This window comes from Zosterops lateralis (genome assembly GCF_965231275.1).
Source record: "Zosterops lateralis genome assembly, chromosome: 9".
Lineage (NCBI taxonomy): Eukaryota > Metazoa > Chordata > Aves > Passeriformes > Zosteropidae > Zosterops > Zosterops lateralis.
The window spans coordinates 14,116,605-14,130,269 of NC_139769.1; the positions used below are offsets into that span (position 1 = coordinate 14,116,605).

Consider the following 13,665-nt stretch of genomic DNA (forward strand, 5'->3'; position numbering starts at 1 on the left):
GGCCCAGAACTGGGCACAGCACTCGAGGTGTTACCTCACCAGTGCCCAGCACTGGGGCACAATCACTGTCCTAGTTCTGCTGGCCACGCTACTCCTTGTATAAGCCAGGGTGGCACTGGCCTTCTTGTCCTGTGCTGGCTGGTGGCCAGCAGCTGGTTCCTAGCAGCCGCAGGTCCCTTTCCCCCAGGCGGTTTCCATCCACTCAGCCGAGCCTGTGGCACTGCAGGGCTTTGCTGTCACCCAAGGGCAGGACTCAGCATTTCTCCTTGTTCAACCTCACACTCCTAGTCTCTGCTGATCAATGCAGACTGTCGAGCTTCCTCCGGGCATATTTTTAATATTTTCACTTGAATATACTGGGAAAGTCATAATTCATAAACTTAGGGTTTCCTATTTAGAAGTGAATTCGTTCTAGAACTCCTAGACCAGGTAAGGAACCTTTCAGATGTAATTTTTAACGCTAAATAATTTGTTTACTTTTCAGTACAGAGCACCAGCACTTAGGGACTAATTTTTCTACAGTGAGTAGAAGACATTCTTTCTAGGCAGGACAATAACCCAAGGCCAAGGTCTACAAATAGGTGTCCTTATGATGTACTTCAAGCAGCATTTCTTCCATCATTTAAGCAATGGTTTCAAAAAAGTATTTTCCTTGCTCTGGACCTCAACAAGCTCGTCAAGTGTTTGTAATTTTTAGTAACTGGCCTTTCGGAGCCCATCTCTGAGCTGGGGCAGCCCGAGGGCCGGGGCAGGCCCGGAGCCCTGTGGGCGCCACCGCCTCACGGCCCCGCCCGGCCCCGCTCCCCCCCCCCGACTGATTAACTGTAAAAACCGCGTCGCGGGGAATAATAATAAAAACAAGGGGCGATATTTTTGAGTGAACGCAGAGGGGCTTCCGGAGGTGCCGCTCCTGACCCAGGAGGAGCTCGGCGCTCCCCGCTCCCCTCCAGCGCCGGGCGGGCCGGGCCGGGCCTGCCGCCTCAGGCGCCCAGAGCCGGGCGGGCAGCGGGCTGGGACACACCGCCACAGAACCATTAGCTCGCTCCGGTCGTGTCTTAACTGCGGTAAAGATCACCGCGGGTAACATCCCTCAGTGTTCCTTTGCTTCGCATCGCAGCTCCCGAGGCACCTGAAAACAGACCCGGGCTCTCGTAGCGCTACGCGGACCCTGCGGGCGCCGCCCTCACCGCCACGCCTGATGGGCTCGCTGCGCCCCCAGCAAAGGATGCGGGGCGGGCAGGCCTGCTGTCAAAAGGCTGCAGATGCTGCCACAGCGGGGCTTGCAGGAGCTCCAGGACACTAATTAGGAGTTACTAGGCCCGCTGGTCTGATCACAAAGCAAATCGCTGCTGTTTTGCAGAGGAAAGAGGTAACTGCCTCCACCTATGGCAGTAGCTGGAGCTGGGCTGTAGTGCGGCCCGTAGTTCACCCGCAGAGCACACACGCTGGGTCTGAGGAGCTGCAGCAAAGTGTAGCACGATGTTTATTGAAGCTATTGGTTCACACATTATTAGGAACACATGACCACTTTAGGAAAGGTTAGCAGAAATACAAATATATTAAGTCAGACGTAAACCACCATCTGGTCCACTTTTGTACATGCTAAATGTATTTTTTTTTCCCCTAGATTTGTCCATAGGTATGGTTAATAGCCCTCTTTATTTTGGCCGAGTATTCTGTACAGACAGACCTGGCCCAGCACTGGCATTCAAAAATAGAAATCTTAGTGAAGTTTTTTTGGTTTTTTGGTTTTGTTGTGTTTTTTTTTTTCAAGGGACAAAAAGACATGTGAACCTCCTATTCTAAAGCTTTGTTTGGATCTGGCAAGCTCAGCTGGAAACTGATCCTTATGGCCAAAAGTAGAATACAATGGAAGCCTCCTCCAAGAAGAGAAAATTTACAGCTTTTATTAGGTGATACAGATAACCAGAGTATGCTTTAATAGTCATTGTATGGACCAAAAGAGATAATACAATTAATGTGAACATACTATATTACTGAACTAGTATTCCCACAAAACTTAAAAAGACTTTACCAGACCAAAAGACTGCTTTGATCTGGTAATCTCAAGAGGGTTTTTTATTTGTTTACAAATATTCTTATTATATATTCTGCAACTCTAGAGCTGAGGCACTACAGCACAGGCATCAAAATCTCAACCTAATTCCCAGTTTTTATATATCCTATGACTAAAACTTCTTAAAAAATCATTTCCATACAACTTCAATCTTAAATCTCTTAAATTTGTCCTCAATTGCTGGATATTAAAAAAACACTAACATACTTGCTCCTGAGGATAATTACCCCCCAAATTATTTTTAAAGTATACCTGAAATACATTGATAATTTACAAACACGTTTCAGGGTTAAATGATTCATAAGTACATGAGTCTTTGGTAAATAATAACTACTCTGTTCTTTACTCAGTTAAAAAACTTAATTATTTTTAAATCTAGGTTAACTGATTTGTTTAATAATTATTTCTCTAATGAATAAGGCTCACATGGCACAATGCTGAGTGGGATGAATGGCTGTATGTATCAAAACCTGAATGATGTTTTCAGGCTACAAATCCTGTCAATACTAGGTTCCTGCTCTGGCTCATTTTGGTTTTGTGCTGCTCAGCCAGCCTCAGGAATCTAGATCTAAATGAGAGCTTTCTAATGAATTAGATTTTTCAACACTTACAGGTGTCAGCAGTCTAGAAAATACTGTCCATTGCAAAGATACATTCTACAGTAGGTACTGGATTGCATGCTAAAAACTACAACAAACCAATTAGTTTAAGTTTGAAATAATACATTAAAGCTGCAGTATTTCCTAAAAATGTCTGCTTTACCACTTATGCAGTGTAACAGAAAACCTATGCACTATGCATGCGTGTGGAGCTGAGGATGACTGCTGGCTCCCAAAGGAAACTTAAAGGCACAGGATATAGGTAATGTGAATGAAATCCTGGAAACAAACATTGGCTTCCATTTTATTACGAGAATCCAATTAGGAAGTGAATGCCTAAACTGATATTTTACTGTTTGTGTACTAGATGCCTTCACTTTGGCTAAAAGATACTATATCATGTCCTTTAAGAAAAATAGCAGTATTAAATAGATCTTGTCATTTCAGAGGAGAAATAAAAATATGTCTGCCTTAGGTTTGGCTTACAGAGTTTTAGGTTTTATTTTAAACATGTCCAAGAACTGATCAGATTATTTTTTTATAACTGTTACAGTTTTACTCTTCTACTAGATTTTTTTTATTATCTGCTTTGTTAAAGGATAAATTACATTTGAGACAATAAATAATATAATTTACAATAAATAATTTTCAAGTCAAAGTATCGTACTTACAAAATAATGTAATACTGTAATAGAATCTTCAAGAACAATTCCATTTTATATATTCTGCAGCAAAAATAACATTTCTAGTAGGAAGGAATTACTTATAAACCTAGCAAGGTCTTCACATTCACATGTGTGTGTAAACAACTTAACAAGGTTTATTATGTTCCCAGAAAAGCTATGCTTTTACAGTAGGTTTTCTGCTAAATTTTACTATATGATGGTAAGAAATATATAACAGTGTTTATGTTTAGCTCCATCACAAGTTTAAAAAAAAAAAGAATTTGAGTGCTATTATTTACAAACAGCAATTTTCCTTTTACTTCACAAGTGACTGTATCTGTGTGTGAGCAAAATGTTAGGGCGAGGCATTCCAGATGAACTGCAGCTAAGTTTGGATGAGGATGATTTCAGGATGAACAGTGAAGGTCTTGGCAATAAATACCTAGAAAGGATATGAAAAATACAGCAAAGTTTACAGACAAAGAAACATTCAAAAGCAAAAGAATTACTTGTTTGTGTGCCAGACAGTAATTGGTGTGTGCAGGAAGTTCAGTACAGTAAATGCTATTTATGAAACACAGAGGGCAATGGGCACAAACTAACTCAGAAAAGGAATCTAAACTGTTGTATGAGGATCAAACATCTTTCCAGTCCTTTATGTTTCAAGCCATGAAATAAATAAACAATAGAATCCTGTATAAACAACAGAATCCTGTTTAATTTAAACTGGGCAAAAACTGCAAATGACATTAACTATCTTATAAAAAGTTGGATCATTAAAAAAAAAAAAAAAAAAAAAAACAAAAAAACAAAACAAAAAAAAACACCTGATTAGAGACCAAAAACAATTTTCAGCTTTGGTTTCCAGCTCTAATGCTCTAAGAATAGACATGTTATCATCATTACTCTAGTAAAGGAAGAAATGATCCTATAACCTACTAATTCACATCAGTGACTATTTACCTTTTAAATTCAGGCAACTGTATCGCTTGTATTTCATATAATAATACAAACAGGAGTTTATCATATGCCTAATATTAATTCTTAAATATTTTCATGCTGTGATTACCTAAAAGTTAATTGTCAAAAATAACATCCATACTAAATCAGAATTTCACAATGAATTATGTCAATCTTAGGATGGATTAACACAACCCATTGTATAAATTATTGCTTAAAAATTGTTGTGCAATTCTAGTGAATCATATTGATGAATGACAAATAAGTTAAAAGACTGGTCAGGCTGATCTTGTGCCATTGTGTCAATATAGGAAAGTACACACATGTGCTTTGTTTAAGCTTGAGAAAAACTTTATCGCTGATACATTTTTTAAAGAATTTGGGAAAAAATAAAATCTGATTTGGAACTGGTTGGTGATGAGCTTGACATTTCACTATGTCACCACACCAAGTCCTGCCTTTGCTTGATGATACAGTAAAAAACTCTAATGCTTCCCTAAGAATATGCCATGTAATAGATGAGGTCATTTAGCAAGCTGTAAGGATCTAGTGGTAGATTTTTTTCTTTTTTTAAACACAGGTTAATTTATGACTTTTTACACAGTTTGATTTTAGCTAATTTTTTAAGAAACTTTGGTTTAGTTTTTGAGCAGTCCTATTGCTTTATTTACTTAGTGGATTTACAGTTAAGAGAGAGAATTGAAAAGAAATTTGAGACATTATTAAAGAACTCTGTGGCAGTTTTCATTATCTTTTTATCTCTCCCTGTACAAATAAGTTTTCCCAGCTAAAGAGCTATCTGTTAGCAGCTATCTATTTGTAAACTGTGAAAGCTTTAGTTTCAGAAACTTTTGTTTCTTAAAACACAAAGAAAATAAAAAATTGGTTTGTGCTCAGAAAAAAACAAAGTTCTTCAAATTAGATTTTATGAAGTCTTGAAGAAATTGACATCTCATACATTATTACATTATACTCCAATATTTTCTTGGACCACACAATTTTATGGTCAGGAAAACTATTATTAGTAGTGGAGACTCATTAAAAACAGAAATATAAGTGAAAAGTGAATTGGTATTGTGGTTCTCCCATTTCTAGAAAAGTAGTTCATTACCATTAAAATTGTGGTCCATAACAGACAAGAGAATTAATTTCCATATGTGTCTTTCATATTCACAAGTTCAGAATATCATGGTTAACTGGTATATTGCTGTATTCATGTCTAGATGAAACATTTATGGAGACTAATATAAAGACTGTAACTTTAATCAATCAGAGTTGTCCTGACACTCCCATTACTGATATTTAGGATATTGAGGGCTTTAGATTCCTCTAGCCTATGAAATTTATGAACAACTTCCATTCACCATCCAAAGAAATACAGAAACTGGAGACGAGAAAGTTCTCTTGGACTGTCCCTTTCATTGCATTTCAAATGTTAGCTGAGTACATTTGAGTAATCTGATCAGTCTGAATAGTTTGTGGTTGGTCATGATGTAAAATTTTCTGCAGTATTAACAGTAAAGGCAATAAAAATGTTGGGATTTTCTAGTCTTAGCTAATCCAAATGGCTTTACCATACTTCTGCTATAACTCAGTAGATGTTAATATTGAATATGATTGGTTTGTGGCTAACATACTTCTGCTTTTGCTGTGATCAAACAAATTTAGTTTCTGGTTGGCTTTAAATTATGTTAGAGTGTCTTAAGATCCACATGTCAATAAAGCATGGGTCCAGTGTATCAAATTACTAATCTGAGATATATCAAATAAGCAATTACGTCATAAAATAAGTTTAACAGATAATATATCAAAAATTTGTTTTTCACATAATACTTAACTCACAAAGCCCTTCTATGTAACAATATATGTAAGATATTTTATATAAACAAAGCATTTTTAATTTTATATACACAATAATTAAAATGGGATAGAAATTGGATCCTAAGTAATTTAAAACTGACATTTAATTCTCTGTCGATGATTGTTTAATTGCAAATTGTTGACTGTCACAGTTGGAACATTCTCAGTAATCCCTATACTGACAATGTTATAGCCCCTATTGTATCCAGTTGGGGAACTAAACCAGCCAATGGAGAATCAGGTAAGTGCCAAATAATTTTTTTACTATATGATGCTGTTTTGCAAGGTTTGAAAATATATTTACACTCCATAAGATGGAATAATAAAACTTCAGATCCGTAAGTTTTGGAAATCAACTTTGCAAAACTGTGCAATACAGTAAATCAGGTGGCACTTACCTGACCCTTGGCTGGAGCTGTGCCCCTATAGCATCCCACTGCGAATGTGAAGCCAGAATATCTGACATGTTAGGATACCTCTAGGAATGTAAATCTGGAAACAGTGACTTTGAGGGATCTGAGAAGGGGAAGAAAGGAGATTTTCAGTTCACTTTATGGAAAGCCTTTGCTGCAGCTAATTATGCAGTAGGCAATCAAGAGTTTAATAAGTGCACTTTCACACAAGATGTGTATGTCAAGTTTTCCTTTGGTAGCACTTCATGACTGGGGTAGTGAGATAAGAAGGACTGAAAAGTCAGGATCAAGGGAAATGTTGGGGAGTTTGCTGGGTTTTTTTCTTAAGTACAGAGGGAACCAGACTTAAAGAAAGTTTAGTGGTAGCAACACGGACTAAAACCTATTCCAGTACTATTCTTAATACATACAATTTAGGAGGAAAATATTCAAATTTATACCTTGTATCATCCCAGTGGAGGCTCATCCCAGTTGGGGATCCTCTTGAATCTGATGAATGTTTGTAAACTACCAGCAGGCAATGTTTACACAGCTGTACTATTCGTTGGCAACACTGGAGTTGCTCAGGAGTCACTGCCTCTGAGCCTTTACTGAACATGGTTTCCCAAGAGCTCCTATTACGGAAAAAGAAACAAATTCATGGTCTCTGTCACAAATTGCAATCTGAGAGTTTTACTGCTTTATATCAGATTTAATAACAGAGGAGCAAGAGAAAAAGCATGGCCTTGTGTGTGCACAGCAAAGGTTTATACTATTTAACACAAATAGTGGCAGATGCTGAGCCCAAAACACTAGGTAAGAAGTTAATCTTTATATGGGAAATGTCCACTGCCATTTTTCATTTGGTTTGTTCCCCAAAGTGTTTACAGAGATATTAATTAGGTTTAGCACATAAAAAGTTACTGTCACCAAATTGTGTATTTGTCTTACAACAGGAATAACACAAAACACTTACTCTTTTTAACCTGAATGAAATTATATTAAAGGAATTAATAAAAGTAATAAATTATTTCTAAATGTCCACACAGCACAGTAATAGTTTTATTTTAGGTACATGATACTAAGAAACAAATATTAATTTACAAGAGATTAGTAGGTGCTCTGCTTCCTTATCCAAAAATTCATATGAAGAGAGTCTCTCAGTTCAGTCATTCAAATACTGCTTATTATTTCCTCTGGTCACATGGGGTTGATTATCTACAATTAAGTACAACTTGCAAAGTACATCTATAGAAAAATTCCTTTTGTTTTCTTAAGAAGCCATTTTTCTTTGGGGAAAAAAAAAGCCACCGAGGTCTGCCACACCAATAGAAACCAGGTGTGTTTCAGCACAGAAGACTACAATAAATAGTTCTTTGCATACACCTCAACATTCTTGTTTGTGCAAAATTCTGATTGAATTATAGATCATTCAATCTATTTTAAAAGGCAACATGGTGCTCGTGAAGACTTGTTTTTGACAAAATTATTATCCAGTAGCACAGATGGTTTGTAAGCTTGAGCTTTTTTGTTTGTATATGAAAGAAGCACTTCACAGAGTGAGGAAAATTTGCTGCATCTGGCTTCAACATAACATCCAGGCTGATTTAGCCTTGCCCACAGAGAGCAGCAGCAGATTTCACAACACCAGTGTAGAAAGTTCGTCCTTAAAACAACATCATAGAACCAGCAAGCTCACTCCTGCCTAGTAAGATTTTTTTAAACTTGGCTGCATTTCACTGTGAGCATGGTGAGACACTGGCACAGGTTGCCCAGGGGGGCTGTGGATGTCCCAACCCTCTCAAGGTTCAAAGCCAGGCTGGATAAGGCCTTGAGCAACCTGGTCTAGTGGGAGGTGTCCCTGTCCATGGCTGGGGGGCTGGGACTACATGATCTTTAAGGCCCATTCCAACCCCTTAACATTGTATGAGTCAATGATTCTATGATTAGGATGGAATTAAGAGTATTAATGACTAAAAGACTATACTGTATGTATAGCTAACTGATTTGTCAGCCTGCCTCCTCTATCTACATGGTATGTTCCAGCTGAAAACATTCAGTCCTACAGAATTTTCATTGTAAACACTAATTTCAATGATGCAAGCATTCATCCTTAATTACCATTCAATTGTTTAAGAAGTATTGTTTGTATACATCAAAACTCACAAACTGAATAATCATAGAATCATTTAGGTTGGAAGTGACCTCTTAGGATCATTGAGCCATACTACTACTTTTCTTTAATGTATTTTTCTCAATTGTTTTCTGTTTGGGAACTGTCCACATGTATTTTTACATAGAAATTAATCTATTGTCTTCAGTCTTTCCTCATGAAGTCATGTTGGAAGAAAGTAGCAAGATGACAGTCTAAGTATTACATTCGTTCAAGGGATTTGCATTGCTACATGTAATTACATTATAATTCACTCCATAAAACTCAGAAATCCTGTAGAAAAAACCTTCCTGATAAATTTCTTAGGTTCTGGACCTTGTGATAACTTTTCTACAGTTAAGAGGCATTTTTTCAGTGACAAATAATATACAGCCTGCTGCAACTGTGGCTGACTATAAACTGGTGATATATAGTTACCCTAATAACAAAAGCCGAGATTTGGAAACATACCCATGAATTTTAATGACCTTTCATATAATGACCTTCTCCATGTGTTAGACAGATTCAGCTTATTCTCCATTATACTGCAATCAACAGGGATCAGAAGTCTGTTTCCTAAGTTTAATTGGTTATGCTGTAACTTTACCTTCCATACATTAGTATGAAATCACAGAGTCCTCACCAGATATAAAAAAGAGTATTATACTGGATTGTACAGTGTGATCAATTATGTGTTATTCTTTTTATAACCATCTGAAGTCAACTGGTTCTTGTAGTTTTTTTCTATTAGTTTTGTTTATTATACAGTAAAACAAATGAACCTTTATGAAACCCTCTACATCACCTTTTTTTTCACAGAGATTTTCTTTGTTCTTTCTTTTCATTAAAATAGCACATACCTAGCAGAGATCTAACCAGCAAGAGGAAACCTTAAGGCCGTTAGCTCCACTCTTCTCCCAAAACATCTATCTTATGAACAGTGAACATACTACACTCTTTAACGTATATTCATATAGTAATGTTGTTTCTGGATCAGCACATTAATAGCCTTTTTGCAACATATTTCTCCAAATTCTACACGTGCCCTGTTTATTCCAATCTATTCTTTAAAATGGCACAATGAACTCTTGGGGAAGGGTGATGAGAAGTTGGCCTCTCCACTGCAGAGGTGCTGTAGTGAGTTCTCAGTTGTATGTTATGGGGCAAGAAGGATGCTTGTAAATGAATAAACATCCTGGCAAGGTGCAAACAGCCTTTTTGTTTTCTGCCATGAATTCTAGATTCAGAAATTATCAGGAATTCCTGAATTATCAGGAACAAGTGCATTACATGCACTGTATTACACATACTGGATATTTATATATTACTTTTACAGTATTTTTAAAATTTTTATGTAACAACTCCTCTTACAAGGAACTGGATCTTTGTCAAAGAATGGCTCCACTTATTTTATAATCACAAAAGAATTGAGCTTGTACTCAAGACTTCACACACCTCTTCTAGCACGAAGAAAAGAAAAAATTGTAAAGAAGATGATGGTAAAAGACCTGTTGATCTTTTGGACCCCTTAGATCCCTCTTCTTGTTATCCATTTTCTTGGGAAACAACTAACAAGGTAATGTGTGAGTTCTCCACATATGATAAATGACTATATGTGAACAACATACTGACTTGATTCCTTTGCACATACAATATCCAGCAGCATACTAATTGTTGTAGTTCATTTTCAGTATATCTCTTAGAACACCTTATGCAAGCTAATAAAACCCTCTCCCATTCTTTATATATTTTATATACTAACAGAGAAAATATCCTTTTTTGTATGCAATATATTTCATATTTTAAAATTTTTATTCTTATTTTACAAATAAATTGGTGGGTGGGAGGAATTGTTTAATACCCTTGATATGATCCCCCAAATCCATATTTCTACCAATATCTTTGATTTCAGGAATGTAGATTCTGAAGTGTAGGTTATTGAACTTATTTATATGCCCAGATCTTTTCCTCCCTGTAGAAAACTTGTATTTGCTACCCAAACCAAAACCACCTGCTTATTCGGACATTTCATATTCTGCATATAATTATCTTTGTACTAGTATGGGAAACAGTGAATGTCATCAAGCACAGAAATTTGAACTGTTTATTATTAAATCACAGAAGTGGCATTGCATCTGGCAGGAAATGTCAGCTGCACTTGTGACTAAACTCTCCCTATGAGTCTGGAGCATAAACAGATACAATGATTTCTGTTGATGGCAAGGCCACCTTTGACACAGAGGTCTGGCCTAAAAATCATGCACCATCCAGTAAAAGAGTTGGCTTAAGGCTGAAATCTTTTGAATATTCGATTTTTTTTTCCTTAGATTATTATATTTGTAAATGCATTACTAAATGTTTGATTCCATTTCTGAAAAGGTTGGCCTTGATTGCTAGGTTTAATTCTACTATATATCTTACAGTGCTTTTAAAACAAGTTCAATGTATTCCATTGTTCTTGTGAATGAAAATGAGCAACAAATTCTGCCAGCATTGATTGTAATTGTGAAGTTATGAAGAAGAAGAAAAGAAGAATCAGCTTACCCTGAATTACAGAAACAGTTCCACAGGCCTTGACCATGGCTCCAAAGTAAGCGATTAAATACACGGTTAAAAAGACGGTAGAGATATAAATTTTCAATGTCTGGAGCTTTCCAGACATGCTGTAGAACTGCACGGACACTTGTCCTGACTATATCCAAAACCTAGGAAAGAGCATTCCAAATAAATCAAAGACATTTTGCAAAATCAGAACCCAGCTGATGGCTGCTGCCCTGCACACATAGAGACAGCTATCCCTGTACATATGACTGCATACCTGTACATTCCTACAGAGATCTGGGGTTCATTTCTGTGCATTCATCAGCTAATTTTATTATATGTTCTTTCTGTTAGTAACGATTTCTAAGGCCAAATCAAAGTATTTTATTTTTATTACCAAAAAGTTAATTTCTGTTTTTTCAGTCTATTCAATACTAGCTCGTTTAAATGACAGAAAGGGTAAAAAGAAACAAAATGGACACAATAAAGACTAGAACCAACTTAATTAACCTAAGTATTGTATATCTTCTTTTTGCACTCCCTTATAAAATACCATCTATTTTATAAAGAACTAAAATGTCATGAAAAACCACAAACTGCCTGTGGTTTAATATCTGTTTAAGCTCAGTGTTACCTTGAATCAAACCATATTAGTGTATCTGGCTGGAGACAATGAAATCAGTAAGTAAGAAAATAATCAGCGAGATATTTAAAATAGAAACATTCATGGACACGCCATGGATTTATTACATACAGATTTCATTTAAATTCAAGAGCATAGAGGCTGAGCTGCGTTCAGTATAGTGCTAGACATCTGTACATCCAACTTTCCAGAGTCCTGGACACACCTTTGCACATCCCACTGAACTGGGGCATGGAAGGAAGGTGGGATTCATCATGCCTGCTTTTAAATATCTGGACGTTCTCTTAACTCAGTCCTCTATGTTCCCTTCATAAGCCCTGGAGAGAATCAGACTCCAGAGTGTCTTGGATTCTGTCTATTTAGATACTATCAGTAAGTCTGGGAATAGTTTTGTGACCAAAGTCGTATTTAGGTCCCATATTGACACTCTGGATAGTGTAAAATCTGTCCTACAAAAAAAAGCCTACGGTGCACATAAACTATCAAGAAAAAAGACAGTTAAATGCAAGAAATTTCCTTTAAAGGAAACACCCTCTCTGCCTCTTTTGCCTAACAGCATCTTCCAAAAAACCAATCAGATTCAAGAGGATGGTGAACAGATGGAGGTATTTGCTAATTTGGTATGAGATTTTATAAATTAGAAGGTACAATGCTTTTCCTGGAAACTTTCAGATATGTAGGACAAACTGATTCACATGGTGAATCATGGTTCTCAAAAGGTGAAAGAGATTTAGTAGAATAGTAAAGTATGGAAGAAGGGTGTGGAATTGCAATTTTTAGGTCCTACATAACAAACTGTTTATAAATTGTCTGACAATGAAGAAAACAAAGTTTAAATAAACAAAATGCTTGCAATAGCACAAGGAAGCCATGTGGTATGCCTAATAGGCAGAAAATTTTTGATACCTAATAATGAGAGCCTTGATGAAATATGTTTTTTTCCATGTTGTTTAAATTATTTTTGAAGACTTGGGATTAGTCTGCATGCACAGGTCTTGCAATAATTTCATGCACACAATAACCCAAAATACATTACTGTCCTCCCTGTTGGGAATCTTTATGAATGCGGGTGTCTAATGCACTAAAACCCACACCCATGGCCCACTCCTCCCCAAAGAGTGAGATAGAAAGAGTAAGATATTAAAATCTAAGGGTGCTGATCTTTGTTAGTGCCAGCAGGAGCTAAACCCAAGTTTTGGACTGTCCCATGCCTGTAGAAGAAGCCCAGACTTTCAGACACTTCCTTAGCAGCATCAGCCTTCCTGATTCTCAAGCCCTTTTCCTTGTGTCTCACCTGTCCAAGGCATTCCCACACACATGGCCACTATCTGTAGTCAAACACACATCTGAAACAACTTAGAGCCTAAAGCACATTAAGGATCAGCCCTACATTTCTTTGCAGTGTTTCACTGGCTAATAGTATCTCCCTGTGTGAAAAAGAATTATTCCACCCTGTATAGACTCTCTCACTAGTCCAAAAGACATAAGCTAAGAACAACAATGCCAGTGTAGTTTCTTCTTTTACTGTAGTGCCTGGAGTTGAAGAAAACTAAGAACTGAACATCTTAGAGCAAGCCACAGGCTGCCAGGTACTCTGGAAAAAAAACATCTTTCTTGCTGTTTTTACTGTGCTGATATTGCCAATACGCCAGAGCAGGAAATGTGCCGGCTAATTGTTCGTAAATTGCAAACATGGCAAAAAAACGCATCCATGTAAGAAAAGAAACATGGCATTGCACAAGGGCTGGAACTTCATGAAACCTACATCTCCATTTT

General features: G+C 36.9%; 1 protein-coding gene across 3 annotated transcripts in view; it reads right to left on the bottom strand.

Annotated features, from left to right (window-relative positions):
• Positions 1-1,480: 1,480 nt before the first annotated feature.
• TTLL7 (tubulin tyrosine ligase like 7) overlaps positions 1,481-13,665 on the bottom strand; it is a 65,392-nt gene continuing 53,207 nt past the window's right edge. For 2 of the 3 annotated variants that reach the window (XM_083867125.1, XM_083867126.1), the window contains 3 exons: positions 11,250-11,410; positions 7,015-7,188; positions 1,481-3,783 (listed from right to left, as the gene is read on the bottom strand). In XM_083867125.1, coding sequence (XP_083723251.1) covers positions 3,663-3,783; positions 7,015-7,188; positions 11,250-11,410 — 456 coding nt within the window. In that variant the 3' untranslated portion in view covers positions 1,481-3,662. Of the gene's footprint in view, positions 3,784-6,581; positions 6,678-7,014; positions 7,189-11,249; positions 11,411-13,665 lie in introns of those variants that run through there. The other variant, XM_083867127.1, reaches the window with a different exon arrangement.